Below are 27785 nucleotides of genomic sequence, written 5' to 3' on the forward strand. Positions count from 1 at the left end.
AAAATCAATTCATTTTGTGAAAAATCAATCAATTCATTTTATGAAAAATCAAATAATTTTGCGTGGGGGGGGGGGGATTGTAAAACGAAATTCAAAGTTGGTGTTTTTGTGATATTTTTTCTTTTTCCCGTTTATAATATTAATTTCCGTTGAATAATTGAAACAAAAAAATAAAATTCAAGCATTTAACTCTTGAAACTCTCAGAATTTCGTTTAAAATTTCTAAATTTCGTGATTTCAATAAAAATAAAAAGAGAATTTATTTGTTTACCCCTTAACAAAGCGTACTAAACATCAAAAATTCCAAAAATTCGGTTTTCAAAGACGATGCAAAGAGATAGCAATTCTCAAAGTGAAGACTCCAAAAGTATAAAAACGGCTCATAAAAGAATAAATTTTTAAAAAATTGTTTTAGAATTGCATTTTAGAAGCCTATGATAAACCGATCATTAATATCTATAGACACAGTTGCAGCAAAACTAAAATTAAATCATCTATTCAGCATTTAAGTTAGACTCATAAACAAAAACAGAATTTTGTTTTAAAATCTTGAAATGATGGTTTTAATAGACTTTTCATTTATTTGCCTCCATATGAAGCGAAGTTAGGTTGAAAAAAAAGAGTAAAATTTCGATTCTCATATCGAATGCAATCAGATTGCATTTTTTAAAATGGAAGCACTAAAAGTATAAAAGCGGTAAATAAAAAAGTTTATTAAAATAAAATAATTTTAGAATTACCATTTAACAGGGGTGCATATTGACTTTTATAAATATCACTGACATATTCACCGAAAATTCGGAATCATGAAAGAAAAAAAGAAAAGGATGAGTAAAGACCACCAGACACAAAATGGCAATAATTTTAAAGCTGGTAACCGTTTTGAATGATTGCATTTCAATGCGCTGATAAATGCTTTCTTTTTTTTTTAAAAGTCATTAGCTGGAAGAAAAAGTTCTTACACTGTGTTTTTAAAGAACTTTATGAACACCACTGCTATGATAAAACAAACAAACAAGCAAAATTATTCACTATGTTAGTTATGTATCGCTTGCATCATTGAGAAGGTATACTAATGGAGGGAGCCATAGCAAATGTCTCAGTGAAATAAGCTTGGGACCCAATGTTTCCCAGGTCAGGTGACTTGTTTGGCTGGGAAGTTGTCGCGTTTTGGCACTCAATCGCTCTTTTGGCATTAAATATTTTTCAGACGACGCGACGGCGCTTATTATGAAGTTGGGGCTACAAATCAGAGCAACTCTGGCTCCAACTCTTTTACCGCATAATAATAAATAAATAAATAAATAACGGATACAAATACAGGCCTATCATTCAGACTCCCTCTCCCCACTTCTTTCCGGATTTTAATATATAATGTAACTGCATTTTTCATGTATTTCGATGTTTATTCCCTGAAATGACGGGCATGTACAAATATATATTTAAAGTGTTCTGTTATTGACTGAAAATTTATGGATTCATGTGTATTGTAATCAATGTTTTGAAATGATTTCATATGCAGGCATACTAGTATTTAAATCGAAGCATAAAAATAGCAAATCTTTATTCTTGCGCATCTGCTGCTCACATGAGCTTGGCGAGAAGATTCTCGCCAACAAAGCAACTGTACACAAAATGCTTGAGAGCCGTTAAAATAATTACTAGATAAGTAAAAAGTGTTTTTATGGAACTAAAATGTCATTTGCACTCAAGATATACAATGTTTTATAACTTTTATAAGTAAAATAAGTACAAAAGTTTAAAAATTATAGGCAACTGTGGAATATGTACTCGTTGAATGCATATATATGTTATTGTTTTCTTTATTTAGAAGCTAAAAACATTCGTACATACTAGTGAAAAGTTACTGGACCTCCTGGTGTGGCTTTTCCCTCACAGTTTACAATGCTAGAATACTGCACTATTACTATAAATCTAGTTTTTCCCTTCTACAGTTAAAGGTTTTTATCATTCACGGCTTCAGCTAATGAAAACTTATTCAGCGGTTACGGTCAACTCGAAATTGCTCCCCAGGTCACATGGTACTGTTGCCATATCGGGATAGTAGGGTTGCACTCTCTCCATCTATTCCTTCTCAATGGCTTGCACCACAGAAATGTGCTGACTTTTTTTTTTGTACACAGAAATATGTGATATTTTGATTTCAGATTTGCTTTTTCAGTAAACAATTTGAAAAAGATCGTTTTGTTTTGGTTTTTGTTTTTTATTGCTTTATTAGTGTGACAGGCATGTGAACAAGAACAATCGTGTGAACAAGAACAATCACGCGTGAGATCATTCTCTCCCTTCTCCCTGCGTCAGCAGTTCATTATGTCTCCGACAGTTGCGGTCATCTTTTTTTTTTCTTTTTCTTCACTGCAGCCTTTTTTTTTTTGCAAACAATTTTTTAAAACTTTTGCTGTTAGGTTAATTTTCTGCAATCTATCAAGAAATTTGTTTTTGTTTTTGTTTTTTTTTTTGTTCTAGTGTGATTGTTGAACATGCGTGCGTCACTTGACATGACTTTTATTTGAGAGATATACCCATAGGCGGATTTACGGGGGTGCCGCACCCCCAAAATTTTTGGCTGGGTTTAAAAAAAAATTAATGTAGTATTTGTCACTCAGAAGCGCAGTTGGGTAAAAAAAATTTCATAGCTGCTATACTAGTGCTGTGTTATAATATAGAATAATTGTTTGCTCTGTAATTGTGTATTTATTGGTATATCAATACCATTGGCGTAAACTAGGGGGGGCATAGGGGGGCAAGTGCCCCCCTACTTTTTTTTGAGCTATGGGCAAAGTATTATTTTGCCCCCCCCTAGTTCTTAAGCAAAGGATTTTTTTAAATTGTTTGTCAAATGATCTATATATTATTTTCAAATGATAATAAAATGTAATTCGCATATTATCAATGCAATTGTCATGAATTATATGCAAAACATGTATCCTTGTCTTCAACCACCCATTAGTAATTTCAATCAATAATTAATCTGTTTTTAAACTGCATCAAGGCGGCGCAACTGAAGCCCAGAAAAGGCCAGTGTACCTGATCGCCTAATCCCGAAGTGATGATGAACATCTCCCCCCCCCCCCCTCACAATACATATAGGCATTGATGCAGCCTATATGATATGTAGCATTGATTACATGACCAGAAAAATGAGTGTTTTCGGGAAAGAGCGGAAATGTTGCTGCAAAGTTTTTCTTAAAGCGAAATTTTCTTTTAATCCTTTAATTGGAGCTCACATGAATGAACAACCAACCATATAATGGACGGGTCAAAATAAAACAGTGGTACAACCAGAAAGGAAGCTTAAAGCCCGAGCCCCATAGAATGTTTGATTTGAATGTTTTTTAAAACTATTCTTTATTATTGATGAGAAGACGTCTTTCGAAAACAAAGTAATTTTTAGAAATTAATAGTAATGTTACGGGAAAATCTTAATTTCTTTTAAAAATAAATCTTTGAATAAAAAATATTCAAAAGTAACAGCTTATTGATCAGCAATCAACCCCGCCCCCACCACTCCGTCCTATTTTTTCTCTTTTTTTTACCTAGTTCGCCTAAAAATAAGAAAGTTATCAAAATGCTGCTCTTCCGAAGAGCCCCCCCCCCCCCTCCACACACACACCGGAAGCATTATGGAGCATTTGACATTTCATTTTCAGGTTTCAATTTCGCGAATTTTCCAGGGGAAAGCCCCCAATTACCGAACAACATCGAAAATCGCTTAAAATTACGTTTTTGGAGTTTTAATTTCGAAAAATTACTGGCCCTAATATTACAAAATATGGGCTTACAACCGCGTTTTAAGACTTGAATTTCAGAAAATATTCGGGCAAAGGTCCCTATGCCGCCATCCTCCAATACCATAAGCAGTTTGGTTTTTTAAACTATACTTAAAAAAATTTTTAAGTGGAGTAGCCCCTGATTATAAAACATTGCTTTAGTTTTTAGCACTATAATTTTAAAAATTTTACCAGGAAGAGCTTCAGAACCTCCTTCCCGTAAAATCTTCAACGTTTGTCTAAAATTGCGTTTTTAAACTTCAATGTGGAAAGCAGGGGGAGGAGGAATTGTTTTCAACCTATTAAAAAAAATCGATCGGGGACAGTCCTTGGAGCTCCATTCGTTACCCTAACGTCGATAAAATATGGTCTATAATCGCGTTTTTAAAGCTTCAAGTTCGAGAAATTCCGCTGAGACCCCTTTACCTTTTGTCACCCTAACATCAACGAAGAAAGTCTAAAATTGCGTTTTTGAAGCCAAAAGTTTCAAAAATTTTCATGGGAAAACCCCCGGACCCCCCTTTCCTAATAGTTCTAAATTTTTCTTTTCTTTTTCGATGTGCCTCCTCCTCCCCCCTATTTTTTTTTCTGGTTGCGTCACTGACGTAGAATATTACTTTGGTTCAGGGCATAGGTCACTAATAGCAAGATTCTTCATACCTGGGATCCTGGAAAACAACTTAAGAAAGAAAGAAAAATCATTTCCAAAGTACAGAAATCCTTGCACTTTCTAATTAGTCCATGGAATTATTCGAGAATTAAAACCAACGCAACTTAGAAAACGATATCCGTACTTTAGGATTACAAAACGTAAGCAAAACTGTTTGGCGCCAGTGATCATGTAAACTATAAATACAACAACAAAAGAGTATCAGCATATTTTGGGAAAGAGTGATACTTCTCCGGATGTATGTGCGCATTACTCTCTGTAGCTCTATTCTGTTTAAACTAAATAACGTACATTGCGTTAAAAGTTATTATAATTTCTTAAATTCATTTGTTTTTTGAAAAGTAAATTTTTTTTAGAATTTTAGTTGGATGGCAAAATATAAATCTAATAAATTTCCCTTGAAAAAAAATTTGCCCCCTACTTTACATGGCCAAGTTACGCCTCTGATCAATACGAATTCTTCTACTTTGAAACAACTATAGATAATCAAGTCCAAAAAAAAAAAAAAAACCTGACAAAATTGCAACAAACTTAACTAATAAAATCTACTCCGAACTCTCTCAACTAAAAACCAACATTTTTCCGGTAAATTTTCAAAAAATTTTGAAGGAGGACTCCTGGAATTCTTGCTGCAGTGGTGCATTCAGGGGTGATGGGGACAATACTGGTGACTCTTCCCACAGAATGCTGAGTTGATGTTTTTAAAAAATATATTTTTCATTATTGAAGAGAAGAAAAGATCTCATTTTAGGAAAATGCAGTTATTTTAAGAAGAAAAAAATAAATAATATTGAGGGAAAACCTTAATTTATTTCAAAAAGAGAAATATTGACCTTTAAATTTTTCAACAGCTTCAGATTATTGACGGAGAATTGTGTGTATACCCCCCCTCCTCGCACAATCCTCTTTCTTTCATATTCCCCCCCCTCCTTTTTTTTCATTTTTTCATTCTTTCTATTTCGTTTTCATTTTTTCTATTGATCCTCAATTCCCCCCCCCCTCCCCCATGCCCTCTTTCTTGCCAATCTTATTATGGAGTATCTTAAATTTCGTTTTTTGGGCTTCAATTTCGCAACATTTCCAAGGAAGATCCTATGATCACCTAAAAACATCGAAAATCGTTTAAAATTTCGTTTTCGGAGCTTCAGTTTTGGAAAACTGCAGTGTCCCTAGCGTTACGAAATATGGTCTTCCACTCATGTGTTTAAGATTTTAATTTTGGAAAATATTCAAACAAGGGCCTCCCACCCCCTTTCTTGAATTATCATCAAAGATTGTTAATATTTTGGTTTTGAAAACTATACTATTTCGTGATAAGTAGGAGAATCTTTTGGGACAGTAGCCTTTGAAATCCTCTTTTTAATACCATGGAGTATTGCATAAGTACTTCATTTTTAGGTTTTATTTCAAGAGGTAGTGGTGGGGGGGGGACATATATTTCTATGTTTTTCAAAAAATCGATTGGGGTCAGTCCGTGAGTGTCATTTCTAATCCAAAATATAAACATGGACTATTATCACATTTATAAGAATTAAATTTCTAAAAACAGCCTTGGAGCCCCACATATCATTCTTTCCCCTAAAATATCACCAAGAACTCTAAAACTGCGTTTTCAAAACTACTTGCAAATTTTTTCTGGGGCGTGACTCCCATTTCAAACCAGAAGCTGGATTCGCCCCTTGCTTCTAACAACATCGACTTTTGTTTAAAACTTTTTCTGCAGTTTGAAATGTTAAGAACTGCTGATCTCCTAATGTTACTAAATATGGTTTACACCTCGTTTTTTAGACTTAAAAGTGCGCCCTGGCCTAAAATTATTTTCTGATTTCGCCACTGCCTTGTTGAAAACCACCACCCCCCAGATCCCTGTTATTGTTGCACCCCCAAAATTTTCGTCCTAAATCCGCCTATGGATATACCGTGCAAAGCCGGGCACAACCAAATCAAAATTCTTTGAGCTTAATTGAATGTTGATTTGCTGCAAATGAATTCCAAAAGCTTTCTTTGCCACACTAGTTAGAAAAGCCAAAAGTAAACTTTTGGCATTTTGGAAAATTAAAAAATTTATTCATATAATGTACCAAAGACCATTTATTGATTTAAGTGCAATAGTGTTTGGTCCTGTTGAGCCCCATTTCTCTGATTTCATTTATTTATTGATATTTCTTTGTTTCAAAAAAAAAAAGGGATCAAAATGACCTGTGCTAAATTAATCAAAAGTAATCAATGGTTAGTTGTCTTTCTGTAGTAATTTTATGCAACAAATGCCAGTTGAGGTTATAAGTAAAAAATACCATACACTGCACTTCATTGAAGTACTGTCTGCTCATGGTTGCTATGGAATTGGCAAACATTCAGTCAAGACAAGGCTATCTGAACGGGGGGGGGGGGGGGAGGTGCAGGTTCCGTTCATCTTAGTGCGACTCTGCTTAATTTAGAGGCTAACTATTGTCTGGAAAAATTAGCATAAACTAATAGATGTTTCCATCTCTGCCTGTAAGCTGGATGTTTGCCTTTCCATCTTACCAGTAGTCAGACTGTAGTTTTAATTTTAAAAGGAGCTGATGTGTGCATCACATGACTTCCTTTTACTCCAATTTATTGTCATTTCCCCATTACTGGCAATTTTGATGTGATTCAATAATTTACTCTCTAAAAATCACCAACAGTGGCCAAATTGAAATCAGATTTAAAAAAAAAAAAAAAAACGCCAAGTTGGCGACCAAAAGACTGGCGATATATTGCCAAGTGTCCGCCAAATTATAACACCACTTGAGTTTGCATCGAAATTAACAATGATTTTCCCCCAAAAAGGGGCAAAAGACCCCTTTAGAAACACCTGAATGCAACCAAAAGGGGAGGTGCACAACTAGACCCCACTAGGTGTCTACGTACCAAATTTCGACTCTCTAGGACATACCGTTCTTGAGTTATGCGACATGTATATGTATATACAGACGTCCCGAGAAAACTCGTAATTAACTCAGGAATCGTCAAAATGGATATTCGCTTGTCTATACGTTCTTAGGCTCTTATCCACGTGTGGTCGAGTCGAAAAGAAAAAACTCAACATTCATTCGGGGTTGAGTAAAATGGAAATTAAGGTCGATTTTTGAGTGAAAAGTTTTTCGTGAATACAATACTTCCTTTTTTGTAAAAGGAAGTGAAAAGGTTTAAATTTTATTCACAATTATATACAAAAAGAAGGAAATTTATTTGACTATCGGTATTGAAATGTAAAGTAGCTTTATTTATAAGAATTTGTTATGAAACATAAATTTTTACTGTTCTCCCTGTTTTGAAGAATTATATAGGTTGTATCTTTTTGACATACTTTTTCTACATCAAGATTGCTTCTTTCATCTGTAACTTAATTTACTATATTTTGTTTTCAGTTTTGTTGAATTCTAATATTTCTGACTCAATGCATCTAGGATTTGTTTTTGTGACTTACATATTTCAATATCTTATTATTGTTTATATATATTTCATACCTTACTATTTATGTAATGAAAATTTTTTTTTTGGTTATTGTTTGATTTATCTTACTACAGAAAAATACTGTCAATGTCTACATGCATATTCTGACTACTCGGTTACAGATAATTACTGTCAATGTGTTTAGTACGAGGGAAAAACGCATAGCTTTCAAAGCCAGCATTTTACTGTTGCTATTCTTTTTTTTTTTTTTTAATATACCGAACTACATTAAGTGCAAAGTTTGTAGAGAGAAATACGTGGCAATTTGTTTTTTTAACTTAAAATCTTTAATATCTTAAAATGCTTCAGTCTTTTAAATTTTATATTTTCTTCATTAATCTATCTGACACTGACTGACACAGTCTTACTGACTAAAACTTTTTTTACAGTTCTTAAAGTAACTTTATATGGTCTACAACCTTTTGATCAGGGTTCTCAATCATTTGATTGAATGTATATATTTTTTTTTTCTTAGGAAAATAATGCTGAAATGCCAAAAGCTGTTGAAGATCTCAAACCGCCTGTTTCTGAAGCTCCAGCCAAAAATGACGTGTCTTCGAAAACAGAATTAACAGGCGACCCAGAAAAGGATAAAAAAATTCGATCTCTCTTAAAAGTAAAGATAATATGACATATTTAGTAATTAATATTATCTTTAATTTTATCTTTATAATTAATGATTATGAGAATTTCAGTTAATTTTTTTATGGAAATTGTACATCCGATTCTTTTAAGATAAACTTTCGAGTCCACGTTTTATCTTCTTAAACAAATTGTTGCCAATGCTTTGTAAGTTTGCATTCCATTATTTTGAGCCAGCTAGATATAACTAAGGGTCTTTTAAAGGCATGAAAATATTCTTGGAGAATGCACAAAAACAAGACCATAAAAGTAATTTACTTCATAAAAGAAAAGTTTCTATGGATAAAATGAAAAATGCCAGGGAAAGAGATTAAAATCCAAATCACTAGAATTCCCAATAAAGACAACTAGTAAGACAGTAATTTTCTACGCCATTAGGGAATTTATTTGAAAATTTTCCTGAAACTGTAGACCCTTGACAGGGCATTCCACGAAAATGTGGCATAAATCAAAACTGCATTTAATTAAGATCTATTACAGTGTTAAAATAGAAAATTCGTTCCAGAGGTGGAAAAACAAAACAAAAAAGCAATTTATTCTAGTGTTTTTTGAAAGAAATGAGTTAGGAGATTTAAGATTTCACAAGTCAAAAGTTTTACCACCTTTCCTAAAAGTTTTTGCAGGAGTCTATGCGCAAATATTTCGACTTTTAATGTATTTTGAGTAACAAATAAAATAATGAGTAAGTAACAAATAATGAGTTGAAAATATGGAGCAATAGCAACAAGCAAGAAATTGGTATTAGTCTATAACTCAGTAATTATTTTCTACATGTTGATGTTTATTCAGCAGTTCTTTTCTTAGCAGTTTTAACCTGATGTTTTTAAGTGTTTAACATGTTCTGCAGAAAAACTTTCTTGAAACTTTTACATGCACAGTGTTTTATCAAATTTAATATATATTGAAATTCGGCATGCATCACATTAGTTAATATTATAATGAAATCTATCGTGAAAGATAGTGCTCAATGCTGATCAACATTTTTTTTTCTGTCCTGTATTCAATTAGAAACTGGATCAGATTGAGAAACTAAAGAAAGATCAAGCAGCTGGGAAAAAACTAGAGCTTAATCAGGTATGTAGAATCATTTAGATGCTGTTACATAGCTTGTTGTATAGATGCATCTGTCAGTTATTAAACTTATAACTTCTTTTTCTCCCTTTTTTAATAGCTGGAAAAAATTAAAAAAGCAGTTGAGTTAGAAGAAGAATTAAGTGCACTTCAGCTAAACTGATTTCAACTTATTTTTACAAGCTCTGATAAAGTCCTTTTGTAAATAAAGTCTCGAAGATTTTAATGAGATTTTTTTTTATGTGTACATACATACATATATTATATACAACCATATTGCAAACAGGGTTCGTACGGGTCATGGAAATCCTGGAAAGTCATGGAAAAAAAATTACAAAATTTCAGACCTGGAAAAGTCATGGAAAAATGTCCTGGACAAAGAGAAAGGAACAGTAGCTAAAGAAGCATTTGAAATCTTGAGTGATTTAACAGTATAGCATATAAAAGCTATTAAAAGTGGAAAATTGAACGTTCCAAAAATCAAATCTGAATTTTGAAATCCCTTTACATCCACTTCTGTAGCAGTTGTTTGCCATTTTTTGCGATGTGATTTTACTGCCTGGACATCACTTATTTTGAATTTTCTGTTATTTTCAATACTTCTTATGTTTCATATTCTGTAGTAGCAAAATTTCACATTCTTAGTTTTGCCATGCCCACTCAAAAAAAAAAAAAAAAAAAAGCAATTCAATTGCATGCAAGTTCGATTTCATCACTCGTAAGGACTTTAATATTAAATTTATCAGAGTTTATCTTAATTTGTTGAATGTTTTGAAAATAAAGATCTTAAGTCAGGCGATAGAATACAGAAAAAGGGGAATTTTTAATGCTCTAAAACAGTAGTGCCCAACATACGGCACGCAAAACTAATCCATGCGACCCACTACTATGTTCAATGTCGGGAATTAAACGTATTCTGGAATTTCTGAACCTATTAATTTATATGCATTTGAAAATATGCAAATTTGTAAACAAAACAAATATACTTTTGTATCAGGAGATTGATTAGACTGACTAATTTTTTTCAAAAAAGACCTGGTTTAGAAACATAAAGAACTAAACTATGTGACTTTACTTTAACCCTTCAAGCGGCCGTGACGTAAAATTCCTTCACCCAGCGATGTATTGAAGAGCGGCCGTGTCGAAAAATTTCGCCATGAATATTCTTCCATAGAATTTTATGCCGCAGCCGTTCTCGAAGCAGAATATTCAAGGCCAAATTTTTCGACACGGCCGCTCTTCAATACATCGCTGGGTGAAGGAATTTTACGTCACGGCCACTTGAAGGGTTAAAGAACCAAAATACTGTCAAGTTACGTGGATGATTAAAGGCACTGTTGACTCTAAAAAGTAACTTTTGAAGCAAATTTATGGAAACTTAGTGATTACTCATTCAACCTTTGTCCCATTCAATTTCATTCTGCCTGTTTAAAAAAAAAAATCAGACATTTAAGCATCATCATATTCGTTTTACTGCATTTTTACTTTACGAAAATTTATATGATGAAGACAAATAAGAATAATTTAGTTTTTTAAGTGTGCACTTATATTTTTTCCATTACGAGTAAGTGCTTCAATGAGGCTGTGACATTCATATAGACGTTTTGCTAATGCTCATTTCCAAATATTACCAAGTTTGAGATTAAATAGTGCTATTCTCTTCGTGTAAAGAGGTCATGAAAATTTTCATTGAAGTCATGAAAAAGTCTTGGAAAAGTCATGGAGTTTTTTCATCCAAATAGAGTATGAACCCTGTGCAAAACATGTTTTAATTCCTGCGACTTTTTTTTTTTCTTTGCATAACCTCCTGAGACCCAAGAATAATAATTAACTAAAATTAAAAATTTTAAAAAACCCCGACTGAGTCGCAACTGTAGTATCAAGAAGGAAATTTGAAAATCGTTTTAAAATCTTTGTACTATTAAAAATCAATTTCAAGTATTTTATTTGCTAACAAATAGAAACTGGCAACAGATAAAAATTTTAAATCATTGCTTTTAATTTCCTTGTCGGCCAACAATGAATTCGGTTATCAATCTCGTGAATAAAGGCTTAGCCGTTATTAAAATCTGCTTTTAGAAAAATGTTAGAATTCTAATTCTATGCAACATGGAAGTTCCAAACTCATTCTATCAGACGAGGGAAAATTTTTTATTTTGGTATTAAATTTAAAAAATTTTAAATATGTTTTCACTACAAAAAATCGTGAAAAACCTTTTAGAGGTTTTTAATTAATATCTTCGTTAATTAATGCCATCCAACGATGCAACCTAGCTAAGAACACTCTCGCAGACCCCGAAGTTGTTTTTTGGAGGGAAAAAGTAGGAAATAAGGAATCAAATTTTAAAAAGCAGGAAAAAAAAGAAAAAAAATCACTTAAAGAAGTAGGAAAAAAAAGGAAGAGATAGGACTACACACACGTCAAGAGGAAACAAATTTATCGTACATTTTATTTCTAATGTAAAATAAACTAAGAGTATTTTTGATTCAAAACTGTCCCCAAAAATAAACCAACAGTACTTTTGAAGCATTAAAGGGATTTAATGAAAGACTGAGTCGCAGAAACAAAACGAAAGAAACAAGCTGACAATCATCAGTATGGAAAATAAACTGGTGGAAACAAAGATATTAATTACAAAAATATGAAAATAAAATCCAAACAAAGAAGCACTTTTCAACAATACAGTAATAAAAATTTTAAATGTGAAAGAATAAAATGCAATATAGCGATCGCAAATAATAATAATATAATTTATATTTTGGTACAATAAAACCATTTTTGTTAAAGATTTGTTTTGTCAAAAATGAAAACATTCCTTCGAGAGCATCCATTTATCATTTGAAAATAAAAACACTTTCAGCTCCTGTTGTCATAAACTATGATACAAAAAGCAAAGCAAATATTAAATTAGTTTTAGTTAAAAATAATCAGCAGCTGACATGCATTTTTGCATAAGCAGTGGGCAGATGTTTGAATTTGAAAAAAAAAGGAAACAATGAAAGTGCAGAACTAAAATAAATTTGTTCTTAAATATGGGACATAAAATTTATAATCTTTACTAATAATAAAGCTGAAAGACTCTCTGTCCGGAGGATGTCTGGATGTCTGTAGGATGTTTGTGACGCGCATAGCGCCTAAACCGTTCGGCCGATTTTCATGAAATTTGGCACAAAGTTAGTATGTAGCATGGGGGTGAGCACCTCGAAGCGATTTTTCGAAAATTCGATGTGGTTCTTTTTCTATTCCAATTTTAAGAAAAAAAACTATCATAAATTACGAAATTATCATAACGTGGAACCGTAACATGAGCACAAGCCAATTGACGAGATACGAAATTATCATAACGTGAAACTGTAACGTCGGTACAAGCCAATTGGCGAGAAAATTCACCATACATTATTTGTAAATATACAAGCGAACCAAAAGACCTTTAATTTTTCTATAACGGGCGAAGCCGTGCGGGTGCCACTAGTAAAATAATAAAACTAAATAAATACAAAATAAGTAAACTAAGGGTTGTATTATGTTATGTATTTTTAGCATTCAACATAAGTTTTTGTTTCAGGCAGGTCATTTATGGGGGTCAGTGGGGTCAATTTCTCCCCTCTCTGGCTTTGGAAAATTAATGCTTAACTATACAAAAGTTTGTGCGGTTTTTGTTGTTTTCAGATAAAATTTGCATTCACAGTATACATCCTTCGTTAGCCACCATCGGGGGGAAAATCAAAATGATTGGCCAGTTTTAATTTTAATCAAGCAATAAAAACGAATATTGTTTTATTTGTTTGATGATTTTTACCCTCTTCTTGTTCCAAAATTTTTGTCACGGAAAAAAAAGGAAAAAAACATGATGGTAAACATAACATTTTTATCAAAGACAAAGATCAATTACTAATGTTTCTCTGTGCATGAAAGGGAAGGCATGTAGTTTCTCTCAATCCTCACCATACAATAAAAATATTCAATCGGAAATTGTTTACGAAATTGAGAGTGAGGGGGGGGAGCACCTGGCATCAAATGCTTGCATACATCTCTTTCTCCCCCCCTCCTTTTGATAAGGCACCCTGAGTACAATAACTTAAAGTAGATACGCCGCATCGGTATAATTGCCGCACCCAGAAAAGAGGAAGAGTCTGTCAAAAAAATTTTAAAGAAAATGTGCAGAATGCCGCATCGCAATAAACGCATCAGCACAAAAAAATGATGTGCAACACTTTGATATTGATGATATATCAGAGTAGAAAATACCCATCAAAAAGAAAAAAAAAATCAGTACATATTTGCTTGTGGCTCTATCCCCCAACTTTTAAAAAAGTGAAGAAATAAAAACGAAATCTCATTAAAATTGATTTCCGATTTTTTTCTCCAAAAATCGGGAACGTTTTGCCCATCTAGGTTTTGCAGTGGTTTTTTTTTTTTTTTTTTTTTTGAAAATACTCTTTGCAAGGAAAAAAAATGAAATGTTATAAATTTTATAATCATGTTTGCGACTTAGAATGAACAATAATCATATTTATGTATGAAAAAAGTTAGTTTCCTCGATTATTTTTGAAGTAGTCTGTTTTTGCGAATTTCTGTTACCTGTAGCTTTTATTTTGTACTAACATCAATGAAATATGTACAGTGTACAGGTTTTTTATTTTTTGCTTCCGTACGTTCCTTTTAACGTTTTACATTGCCTTTCTGTTTAAATAGAGCTCCATTTCACTTGTAATCAACTATACAAAATATTAGCAAATAGGAAATTTTGGCTTTTCCCGCACTTTTTGAAGTCGGCCATTTACTTTAAATAAAGCTTCTAATTGACGGGTAAATAATAGTTGTATCAGAATGTGCCAGTATCTGTTTCTTCATTGTTTCGTTAAAACAGTAGGACTGAAGTTGGGGAGATAAAAAGAAAAGTCGATCATAAACGCCGCAACGGCAAAAAAGTCACTTACGAAAATTTAACTTTAAACACGCAGACGGCGTGGCGTTCCTTCCGGAAATTACCGTAGTCAGTCAATGAAAAGCTCAGGATCCGCTTGTTTCTTTTGCTTTTCAAAATTGAAATATTCAGAAAATTATCGATATGGCATTGTAAAAATAAGAATCAATGCACAATCAGAAGTGCTTTACTAAAGAAAGAAAAAAAATAGGGAAAAAGTAGGAAAATAGGAACACTGCGGGGTCTGCTCTCGATCAACTCTCCTTTTGAACGAAAAAAAGTTTTTCAAAATCGGTCCATCCGTTTAGGCTTTAGAGTGCCACAGACACTCAGACACATCAAACTATAACCCCCTTCCTTTGTGACTCGGGGGTTAAAAACAGATGCATGTTTTTTTTTCTCATTGTGTATACTCAGAAAAAAAATATTTTTTTATACATTGAAACCTATACATTTAGTTTAAAAAAAATCGCAAACATTTTGCCATGTTTTTGAAAACTAGAATACAGAATGGAATTTAGTTTGAAGCCTGCAATTTTCAAGCTCATAAATTGAAAAAAAAAAAAGCTTTCACTTTCGTTAAATGTACCTCTAATTTAACATCAAATTTTTGCATATTAATATTTTGTTACCTTGATGTTCATTTTTGAAAAATCAGCTTTTACAGCAATTTAAGTCGTAAATCAACTGTTACGCAAAATATCAGAATTAAGAGTTAAACTAAAACCAAAAAAATTTCCAGGTGATAAGGAAATTTTTTTCAGACATTTTTCCTTGAATATAAGATGATCTGCCAACATTGTTTTTTCACTAAATGACTTGACTCATACACAAGTATATAAAGTGTACAAGTTTGTATGAATAAAATAGCATCAAAAATGATATTAAAAAATAATTTAAATTTTTATAATTTACTAGGGAGCACATTCTATCAAATAAATGAGGTAGGTTACAAGCAGAACATAAATTTGCTCTAAAGCAATAGCAAATCTTTGTTTCAAATAAAATAGAGTTACTCACTTATAGCGAGCCCTGTTTTAATGAGAACTCTGAATTAGCAAGGAAATAAAAAAAAAACTAGTATGTTGTGGCCATCACGAAACTTTCTTCTATATTTTTCCTTTTTCTGATCCCTCCCCATGCTTGACGAGGAAGCAATATTCCTAACAGAAACAAAATTACACATGCAAAAACTTGACGACCATCCCAATGTCTGAATTATTACAAAAGCAAAGCAAAGAGCGAAAATTGAAAGTTACTTTAAAAGCCTTACTTGAATTAATTACAAATATTTTATTTATTAAAAAACATAAGATGGCAACAGTTAAAAATTTTAATTCATTGAGATAATATTTCCGATCATTTCCATACAATTAAAATCACGAGAAATACGCAGACGACAATCTATTACGATTTATCTTTCTTATTGTTGCATTAATAAAGCTATTTTTATTCGAAAAAAAATCAACACCTCTTGCAGCGATTGGCGTCAAAATTGAACCAAAGCCTGTTTACATATGGATTCACATATATTCCAAATTTCAAACAGAACGTAGCATTACTTCTTGAGATAGGGCACTCACAATGGAAAAAAAGAACGGGCGATTGCGCTACCCCCCTTTTTAGCTGTTGACACCAAAGTAAAATCAGCTCTTTTACCCACTAAGGGCTACTTGTCAAAAAATTTTTGTTTGATTCCGTTCGTTATTTCTTGAGATACAGCAGTCACAATTCACGACAAAAAACGTTCTATAACTCAACCCCCGTTTGAGCTATTGACACCAAAATTGAATCAACACCTGCTCTCAGTTAGGGGCAACATATGGACCAAATTTTGTTTGATTCCGCCAGTTACTTCCTGAGGAATAGCAATCAAGCATAACTCAAAAAATGTCCCATTGCTCCACCCCCCTTGGAGGAATTCGCGCCAAAAACCAATGGGCACAAGTTCACATAGGGTCACATATGTGTACCAAATTTCGTTCAATTTCATGCGATAGTTTTTGCTGTAGAGCGGCCACAAAAAACTGGTCACACACAGACGTGACACACACACATACACACACACATACATACACACACACAGACAGACAGACATTTTCCAAAAATAGTCGAAATGGACTCAGCACACCTCAAAACGTTCGAATCCGTCAAAATTCGAAAATTTGCACGAATCCAATACTTTCTTCTATATATTAGATATAGAAGAAAGTAAAAATTGATTGGTACAATGTTAAGTCTATGAGAACAAAACTCTCTTTTAACAAGCAAACCCTGCTAAAAGCGAGCAATAATTTTGTAATTTTTAATGTCTGTTGATTTCCTTCTCAAACAAGATAATTATATTTCGGAAAAATTCCATTAACAACTTGAATTCAACCAAAGATGGAGATGAGACATAAATCATGAGATCCAGTGATGACATGGCCCGTTTTTTGAAATTCGTGGAGTGGAGGAGCATTTAAAAAAAATCTTTGTTAAAAAGAATTTTTCATCACCGAGATACACATCCGAGGATATTGTAGCTGAAAGTCGAGATAGAAAAAAATGAAAGCGCGCAACCACCATAACAACAAATGGGAAAATTTTCAAGTTCAAATTAAATAACCAACTTCTTTGGTACTATGCAGAAATATAGAAAAAAAAACAATTTCATGATTTTTTTTCCGAACCCGGTTATAACGAGCAGATATGGTCTCTTCGTGCTCGTTATAAGCGAGTTTGGCTGTATTTTACATTTGAGATGGATACTAACTTAAATACATTTTGAAATGGATTAACAACAAAAAATTTTAAACCATCCGGATATGCCTTGAATAGAACATACTGCTTGAATGATTTTATGCAGTAAGATATTATGTTTGTCAAAAAAAAAAAAAAAAAAACAGGTCTTTGAAAAAAGGCTCTGCATTTTGTGCTATCTTATTTTTTAAAACAGGAAGGCTTGCTGAAATAATAGACAGGACTACTCGTATTTTAAAATAATACGGTTTTGAAAAGTTCCCCCTTTTACTGATCATTTAAGTTGTGAAAACCTTTGACTTTTTAATTTCCTATTAACCATTAAAAGTGAATGATGAAATATGGGTTGCCTGAGCAGTTTTTGAAAGATGCTTTTTTTTAAATAAGTTATTAAATCTAGGCCACCAAAGAGAGCCCCTCTCCCCCTAAAACTTAAAATACTCCATTTCATGCTCGGCCCTGAGTAAAATTTTGATTTATTCATATTCCCAGAAAAATAATTAAATATGAATACATTAAAGACATGACTAATATGTTAGCTGGTTACTCATTTATCTGATGCGTGCATACACAAATTTTTAAGTTTATTGCCGAAAAGATAAAATATTCAAAAATTGGTCATTCGTGTTTTTTAGATGTGAACAACAAATTAGACTAAATATTTGCATTTTTAGTGCATATTTGAAATTGGATAATTTTATTATGCATATAATCCAGTGGCATACCTGGCATGGGTGACACCTGGGATGGTAATTTGTGGTGTCCCCCCCCCCCCCTAAAACAAATTTTTAAGTAAACATGACAGCATGAAACTCTTGCAATTTTCAGAAACAACTACATTTGTGTCACAACGAAATTTTAAGTGGGCTAAAGTACAGAAAAGAAACAAAAGTGGAGGGGGTCTGGGGGTAACCCCCCCTTTCCGAAAAGCTTTCAAATTTGTAGTCTTAAAAATGCATTTTAGCTTCATATTTTTCAAAAACTTGCCAGTTCACTTAGGGTGTCACCCCCCCGGGCCGGACCCCCACCCCCCCCCCAGTACAAACGCCACAGTATAATCAGTTCTTTTAATGTTTTGTTGTAAAATTATTCACAAGAAATTCCATTTAAAAAAGAATGTCTTTATTCTTTCTGGTGTTTTGCCATAAGAATATTTTGAAAGTTATCAAAATTTACAAACAGATGCTAAGAAAATAACAGAATTTTGTTTTGTTTTTTACATAGTCTTTAAAATGAAAAGAAAAAAAGTATAAATGCTTTAAGCCGTGTCCTGATTTTCAAACTTGAACAAATGAATCAACTTTTATGTTGTCACCAGATGCATGTATAGTTATCACTTGCTGTCACATGGAGCTATTTAAAATATTCCTGGTGCAGGTGGTGAGAGCTCTGTTTAGGTTGTCTCACATATGCTTTGCCAGAGTTTTTTCCATTGCATGTTAATGCCAACTTGGATGCAGCTGAAGATGTTTTTAGATACATATACATTTTTATTGTTCTAATAATATGCATAATCTGATATGACTAAGGATACAAAAATTATTTAGGCAAAGCTTTTACCAAGATAGGGGGGGAAAAGCCTTTGTAAACTTTTCACACACATCGCACTTGGGCAAGGAAAGTGACACAACTCAAAAACACAGCTTTGGAGAAAATAGCGGTTTTATACGATAGTGGAATAAAACTATAAAGTCTCATATATTTCAATATGCATTAAAAATTAATAATGTGCTTTTTACTCCTTAGTTTTTGTTGCATTAATAATGTATATTTAAAGTTAGAAATTTTTTTTTCCAAAAGTTTGAAATTTTAATGAATGTGCCACTATAATTATATCTTTTTTATACCACCAAGCACCAGTCATGTAAGCTAACTTCCTGGAAGTTTGGTGGCGAGAAAGAGAACAAAATTTACATTTTAAGGCAATTGCTAGTGTGTTTTCCCTAAATTATTAGTTTTTCCTTGCCAAGGTGCGATATGTATTTAAAACAATTTTATACGATTGTAAATTATTTACAAGTAAATTCAAGACAATTACTGATTCATTAAATTGAACACATTAGGTTCAAAAGTAAAATTAACTCCAAGTTTTTATATATGAATGATACAATCAGTAATTACCAGCAGTGTGTAGTAAAAAATTACTATTCTTTTGTTGACAATATTTACATATTTGAGGAAAAAACTATTAATGATTCAGCATGTATTGGAAGTTAATTAATAGAGGTTGATTATTTATTTCTTTTATAATTTCAGTAAAGAAATTGCATATAGTAGAAAACAATTAAGGATAAAATCATTTCATACAGTTTCTTTAATATTGTTTATTTTTTAGGAATCTATAAGATGTCATAGCCATTTATAATTAAAGTTCCTTAATTTTAAGTCAAACTGCATGAGCACCATTTCAAAAATTTTCTGAAGGGGAAAAGCTTATTTTATGGGTATAAGCAGTCAATCAACAAAACAATGTAAATTTCAAAATTTCCACCCGTGCCTCTTTCAGAAAAAAAAAAAAAAAAATCTGATTCTCGAAAAATAAGAGGAAAAGTGAAGTTGTGAAATATTTATGGTATTTTCAGCACCAACTATCTCGTAATATTTTAATTATACACATGTAGTCTATTCCAGTCAGGGAAAAGTTACTTCTACAGATTAAAACATATGATAATACAAACAATATTCAAAATTAATACTCATATTCTAATTTTTGGTATTAAGTCATTATTTATTATTACAAAATGATAAAATTCTTGTTAATAAAATTTTAAATATTAATTAGGACCTTCTAAATATTCGGGGCAGTATATTTCGTTTACTTATTCAATCGTAAAATCACTTATGTATTCATTAAAATTAATTCATTCACATATTTTCGTTTCATAATTCACTTATTTTCTTATTCATTCACTATAATCATTTGCACATTTTTTTATACGTTAATTTATTCATTCTTTTATTCATTTATTTGATCAAAAATTTTGAATAATCAAACAGAAAATATTTTGTTCAAAAAATATTTTATTTTGCACTTTGCCTTATGAAAATAAGAGAAAATTCTACACTTTTTTTTAAAAAAAATTCTAATTTTCTGCCAAAAATAAAAAATTGTGTTTCAATGTAACTTTTATTATAAATTTGATTGTTCTCTCTTCTTGTATTGTAAGTTTCAAAACACATTAGTTATCTTAACTACTTTACTTTGTCCCACTTTAAATTTTAATTGAATGTACAGAACGTTAAGAGGGGGGGGGGATGTGTAGATTCCCTTGATTTTCCCAATAAACCATTAAGCATATAAAATTTTGAGTGATTGAATTAGCAAAAATTGGAAAGGGGGGAGCAGTTTTAAAATTTTTCAAAGAATTAATAGCCTGAGATATTCTCACTTATGTTTTTAAAGACAGTTGTAGCAAGCAAATTATCATTGAGTTAATTCTTTAGAAATATATACTGAAAAAGAAAAGAAACAAATTAATGATGTAACAAAACAAGATACTGCACATTAAATTATCTAATAATAACCTAAGAATTATCAAAACAAAATTTAAAATGTACATCTATTCTATATTGACGAAATAGCTTAAGTTACATTCAGGGATGGGACATCATCTTTACCACATTGGAGCAGCTAATGCATGCTGTTTTAAAGGGATCTTCTAGTCTAGAAGTTTAAAAAAGAATAATAAAAATAAAACGATTTAAGAATAAGTTTCTGAGAGGATTTATGGAAATTCAAATCATTTTTGGAGTTACAGTTAATTTTGTTAAAATAAACTATTGTGCTGAAATGAGACAGCAAACTTTAAACGCGTTTTTCTCGAAACTTTTTTTTTCGATACGGTTGACAAGATATCTCAAGTTTTAATGCACCAATGTACTTGAAATTTGGTACCGATTTTCTTAGTACTATCAAAATTGTCTCCACGTAGGGTTTTTGTAATTTTTGATTTTATTATTTTAAAAAAAATTCCAAAATTTAAAAAAGGAGCCAAAAATGAACTTTATTTTCAAAAGGATGTCTTTTTGTGAAAAAAAAAAAAATTCAAATCGGCTACATCCAGACAATTCTACATCCTAGTTTAATAAGAATCAACCTTAACTTGATGTTTCAGATCACCTGGAGGATTAGAATCACATTAACCAGGAGACCCCCCCCCCCCACTTTTTTTTAGAGTCCCCAGGCTCCACCAAAAACAATTTTGATTTTTTTTTCAACTATTGTGTATTTTTATACTCTTAACTATTAATAAAAAAACGATAAAAATGTATAGTGAAAATAGCTAGGTTTTTTTTTTTTCTATTATGCCGGTAAAATCACCTTAAAATCAAGCCTCTAGACTAGAAGCCATTAAAGCAGGAAAATTGTTTCGGGGGAAAGTTGCTGCAAGAGATCAGTAACAATGCTTCAAAATTTTTGGAGCACGTAAAAAAAAAAGGAATAATAATAAAGAGTCGAGTGAAAGACAAAATGTAAGAATATATTGTACTGGTAGAAATAATTTGAAACTATCAAGATGTTGTAGATCAATTTGAGTTCTTTATCCTCAACTTAAAAAATATAGAAGTAAAAAAGGTATATCAACAGAAAATACATATTTAATGAACAAACTAAATCATGGGTGAATTTTTCTCAAAACTGGAAAGGAAACCTAAACTAAGCATAAATCTAATATTTCTGTGCGGGGGGGAAGCAAAAACGAGTAATTAGACATCACAAAATAAATGAAAAGCTACTTATATTTTGTATATAAATACATTTTAAGCACAAACAAAAAAGCATGTTTACTCTTACGGCTGCAAATGAAATTTGCTGGGAGTTTTTATTTTTTCCACCCCCCCCCCCCCCAAGATGTATATGCAAGAAATGTAATTTTATACTAGAAAATTCTGATGTACTGCCTATACAATCAAGATTTTTTTCTCCTTTTTCTTAGTCAAGGGTCTGTTTTAGAATTAATATAAAAAAATTAAAAAACTAGGTATATGATGACAGTATATATCTTCCCGAACTTTGTAGACCTGAGCAAGAATTCTAATGCATGCTTTTAGCAATTAATGTGCTTTTTAAATTCTTCTTTTAAAATCATCCCCATCTTTTACAATTTGGTTACCTTTTAGCAAGAAAAACCAAATCAGACAGGCTGTCACCAAAAATATGCCTCCAAACTAAATCCTATTGCTGTGAAAACTTTTTTGGTAATCAATTCTTTTTAGTATAAAAAATGATTTGCTGGCAGTTATTTAAATAGAAAGCTGTTCAAACCATTGAAACTCCGTACAAGATTCAATATCTTTAGCTCATTGATTTCAAATGTTTGGCACGGGTGGGCACAATTTAGTTAGAAAACGATGCTTTTGGAGTAGGATGGTACAGAGGTTATGTTTTGGCATAGTTCCGACAATCTGTGCAAATGTCCCATTCCTGCATATAAACTAAAACTGAAAGCAACTTCTAAAATAAATAACATTTATTGTATAAGATGCATTGTATTGATTTCAAAACATTTGCCAAAAACAGATATACTATACAAACACTTCTGATTAAAACTATAATTTTTTACAATCTGAAAAATCAAACATGATAAAGTATCATATTTCAATTGTTTTCACAATTTGCAAAAAGTGTCTGAACACCTGCTCCAATGCGCAAAAGTGCTTTCAAATTCCAGTGCTTTAGTTTGCAAACGGATATCACAGAATTGAATTCGAGGTTTAAAAATTAAATAAATGTTTATTTAAAAAGCATTTTTGTTAAAATTACATGTCGCTATGTTTGTGCAGCTAGTTCATCTTCAACTAGCTTCCTATATTGCGAGAATCCTCCTGATATAGTTGACACGGAACCATTTTTACAGATCCACAATTCTTGACATACCAGTTCAATTAATTGTTCGTCGTGGGAGACTAACACTACTCCTCCCTAAAAAAAATATTAATTTTAGAATATGTACTTATCTACATTTATAAATACTTGTGCATAATTTTGAAATACCATACCGTGAAATGTTGAAGAGCTATTCCTAATGCTTCTACAGTCTCCACATCAAGATGATTCGTAGGTTCATCTAATATTAGAAAGTGCGGACTGAAATAAAAAAGTAATTTAAATTATTTTTTTTTATTTGAAAATTCATCAACATATTGACAAAATTAGATTCAGTGAACTACTAGAAGTATCTCCAATTACCACAATGTGTATCAAAAATTGAAAATCTTTCTCAGAAGTACATAGTTTCTTGTTTTAGGCATACTTTAAGTTTAACAAAAACATATTTTGCAGCAGATTAATTAGCACAAATTGATTGATTGTAAATAATCGGCAGTGTGGTTGATTACAGATTGGTGCATTCCAAATTAGAAGCATTCATTTTTGTTTGTATAAAAACTACAACAATAAGTAAGTTTGTATAACGAATCACTTGATCGATTAAGTCAACCATAGTGATAGAGAGCAGAAAATTGATTTATTTTAAATGGCCTCATGAACAAAAATGAAAAAAGTATTTTGAAAAGAAGAGAAAGAAAGAAAGGGGCAACATGCTTATTATGCAAGATACTCACTGGAGCATGGCCATAGCTGCAAAAGCTACTCTACTTTTCTGGCCACCGGAGAGGCTAGCAACAGACTGCAAGGCTAAATCTCCTGTGACACCAAAACACCCCAGCTGCCTTCGGTATTCTTCAGAAGGCTTACCTGTTCATAATTAATGAATCAAATATGAGATAATTTACAAAACTATCATAATATTTTAAAGATTACTCCAACTTAAACTTTAAAAAAAAGCCCAATTGAAGAAGAATAAATCAAATTAAACAAAGCCCCCCCCCCCCCCCAAAAAAAATCATCAAGCACTATACAATTTTTAGGAGCTACAGCCAAACCTCCATATATCGAACTTCCACATATCGAAATTTTCTATACATCGAAATCCCAGCAAATTTCTATGTTCATTACATAGAAAAATTGTTTCTATATATCAAAAAAATCTCTATATATCAAAAAAAAAAAAAAATGAGACTTTCGTAGATTTTGTTTCCACTTTAGACTGTTTGTCTCATGAAAAATGAAGGTTAAAAATTGTGTAGGTTAGGGGAGAAAATTATATTCACTGAAGATGGCTATGAAACTCATAAGGAATCTGGGTTTTGAGAGGTGTGTAGATAGGTCGTTGTTTCATTCTGGAGTTCTTAAATTCCCTCAAGTTGATTTCAAATCTTCGTTGTAACCAGTAACACTGTAAAATCAGTTTCAAGTTATCCCTTTTGTCTGTTGATTATCATTCTTAGTCTTTTTAGCTTCAGTGAAAATCATTCAAGCTAAGTAGATTGAGTTTTTACTTTTCTCTGGATTACATTTTCAAAACAAAAACCCATAATGTTGCGGATCAAGTTGCCAAAGAATGAAAGTACAAAAATTTAATTTCTGTTATTTTTTTAATTATTAACTTTCATCTAATCTGACGCTTGTAAAAATTAGAAATTGGGTTTTATACACCAAAATTAGCTTTAACCTTAATGTTTTAGGAGATTTTTAGCATAAAATAAGATAGTTTCTATGTATCGAAATTACTATATATCGAATTTTTTCCCGGCAATTTGCTACTTCAATGTATGGAGGTCCGACTGTACTTTCTATTCATTGAGAAATTCTAGCAATGACATCATTATGTTACATTGGAGCAAGGTTCTACAAAATTTGCATATCATTTCCTTTGCATTATTCAATTCTCAATTTTTGTTACATAAAATTTAAGACTTTAAAAAATTAATTAACAATAATAATAAAACACCTGGTTTTACAGGAGGGAAAAAACCTTTTCTTATTTCCTCTGTTTTTTAAACATAAATATTCTGGTTTTTCACTCCAAGAGATTACTTAAATTACTTAATTACTTAATTTATTAATTACTTAAATTACTTTAACACAAATAAAAACAGAGATCGATCCAGGTTTTTATTTTTAGGAGAAAAGAGAGACTTTTGTGAATTTTCTACCTATTGTGAAAAAATAAAGAAATTTTTGTGCATTTTCATAAGTTTTTGTGGAAAACTCCTTGTCGTATACAACAAGGGTTCTCAACCTTTCTGGCTCTGCACCTCTATTTGAACACTGATGTAAGCCCCCATCCCCTCCATCAGACCACCATATGTAATCTATACAGGAGTACAAACAAATTTTGAAACTAAAGCCAGTTGGAATAGCTTAAATTAGTAATTAATTTAGAACACCGATTATTTCGTAAACAAAATTTAATATTATAACTCATAACTTTATTTGGCACATATTCTTTTTACAACACATGAAATCAGCAGGGTTCATACACTTTTGTTTAAAAAAAGTTCCCTGACTTTTCCAGGTTGTTTTTTAGAAAATTCCAGGTTACTCGCTTCATTCAAAATTTAAGTTTAAATAGTAATATTTTCAAAATAATTAAAATTGTTTAAAGTAGCGATGCAGAAGAACTGAAACTTCTCCCCTTAGATTTAAAAAAAAAAACTTGTTTTTTTTTGTTTGTTTTCTCTGTCAAAATTTTTAGTTTTTTTTAAACATTTTGTTCAAAATTGTCTTAATTTGTTTACTATTTGTTGAAAACAGAGTACTTTCAACTTATTTTAGGGTTTCTTTGATGTCACGCGTAATATTATAGCGTTTTGCTGTAGTCCTGCTGCAACCTTTTAGCATCCGCTTTTGGTTTACAATACTTTTTATTTTCTTATAAGTAGGTTACACGAAACATATTGAGCAAAATGCAATGCTAAATTTCAGTATAAATATGATTAACTTGTTGCATCAATCGGCATACCATGTAATTCATAGTAACAAAAATCAACATCCGCCAATCATAGGCCAATGCCAATAATCTTTTTTTTTTTTCACATATTAAAGGACGCTTACATTAAAATTTCAAACTTTCTTTTCCAGAAAGTAATAGTTAATTTTCAAAAATTCATAACTTTTTGCACATTTAATGTTATTTTCAATATTACACATTGATATAAACGTCCAATTCTGTTTCTGGAAGTTTAAGTCTACTTCCATTGTGCAAACGATTAAATATGGCGACAAAGTGAAAAATGTAAAATAATAAGTAGATTTTGGGATTTGTAGTATAAAAGTAGTAATAAATAATTAATAATCCTTAAAACACTACAATAAAAGCAAAATAGTCAGTATTTAGCACATAAGAGTCTAAATCAATTAAAACAAAAAAAAAGTTATGAAGATTAAATTTTGCATTTTTCCAGAAAATAATTACAAATTATCCGGAAAAAAGGGGCACAATTTGTGTTGTTTTCAATAGTTTGCATTGCAATTAACATCCAATGCCGTTTTCGGGAACTTAGGCACTTGAAAAAGTCTTGTGTACTTCCATCTTGGGAATGACCAAATATGGCGGCTATGCCCAAAAATAAGAAATAACTTTTTTTTAATTTGTTGCATGAAGACAATTAAAAAATAATAAATCTTCATGATACTACAATTCATTGAAAAGTTTTTATCACATTTGCGTCCGAGGCAGTCAGGATAAGATTAAGTTTTAAGAACAAAATTTTTCATTTCTCAAGAAAATTATTTCAAATAATAATAGAAAAACAATTTGCAGACCATTTTTTGTTGTTTTCATCAGTTTTCAATTAAAGAAAACATCCAATTCTGCTTTGTTTTTAGAAACTTAAGCATTTTTGGATCGTATCTACTTCCATCTTGTGAATGACCAAAGATGGCGACTACGTTTCGCACGTAGCTGAAATGATTTTCCGAACAAAAAAAAACATTTTCCCCGATCGACCCTCCCATCTACAGGTTGTGCTTCCGAAGCAGTAAATTGTTTTCTCTCCTGTTGAGTTTGTGCATAATTGCTGTTCACCTGATTTTTTTTCCCTTGGGAACTACTGAGAGCCAAAAATGGCGGCTTCTGAAGATTTTTTGGGTCGCCACTTTTTTCATTGCTTTAAAATTGTTACAATTTTTTTTAAATACATCGATAAAAATGAAGATTAGATCTTATAAAACGAAATTCCCTGGGAAAAAATTGGGAAAAGAAAAATTTTGGGGACACATTTGGAAAATTCCTTGACATTTTTGACTAAGTCATTTTCCCTGATAATTCCAAGTTTTCCCGGAGCGTACGAACCCTGAACCGAACAGAATGTTGTGGCAACCCATCTAAAACTTTAGGCAGTAGAAAGAAATGCGTTCCCCTCACTGACTCTATGCAAGAAAATCTTCGCTCTTTTGGCGCATTTTTCGTTGTGAAAAAAAAAACGTTCATTTTTCGATTGCAGTTTTTAAGTGCCAGCGTCGGTTTAGATAAAAATTTACAATTTTTTCGTGAAATCACAATAAAAACGAAGACTAGATCTCATAGTAACTTAATTCCTTGGGAAAAAAATGGAAAAAAAATTTTTGGAGGACAAAATTTGAAAACTCCCTGACTTTTCCCTGACATTTTTGAC

General features: G+C 31.7%; 2 protein-coding genes across 2 annotated transcripts in view; one reads left to right on the forward strand and one right to left on the reverse strand.

The window, feature by feature from the left end:
- The window catches only part of LOC129230698 (eukaryotic translation initiation factor 2A-like), a 69971-nt gene extending 60093 nt beyond the window's left edge, over positions 1-9878 (forward strand). The window contains exons 16-18 of the mRNA XM_054865117.1: positions 8417-8557; positions 9592-9657; positions 9755-9878. Of these exons, the coding sequence (XP_054721092.1) occupies positions 8417-8557; positions 9592-9657; positions 9755-9817 (270 nt within the window). The 3' untranslated portion in view covers positions 9818-9878. The remainder of the gene's footprint in view (positions 1-8416; positions 8558-9591; positions 9658-9754) is intronic.
- A 13216-nt stretch (positions 9879-23094) lies between these two features.
- On the reverse strand, positions 23095-25454 carry LOC129229727 (ATP-binding cassette sub-family F member 3-like). The gene is made up of 4 exons (XM_054864093.1): positions 25409-25454; positions 23889-24021; positions 23325-23412; positions 23095-23247 (listed from the first exon to the last, which is right to left on the reverse strand). The coding sequence occupies exons 1-4, from the start codon at positions 25452-25454 to the stop codon at positions 23095-23097; spliced, it is 420 nt and encodes a 139-aa protein (XP_054720068.1).
- Positions 25455-27785: the final 2331 nt, after the last annotated feature.

This window comes from Uloborus diversus, chromosome 9 (genome assembly GCF_026930045.1).
Source record: "Uloborus diversus isolate 005 chromosome 9, Udiv.v.3.1, whole genome shotgun sequence".
Lineage (NCBI taxonomy): Eukaryota > Metazoa > Arthropoda > Arachnida > Araneae > Uloboridae > Uloborus > Uloborus diversus.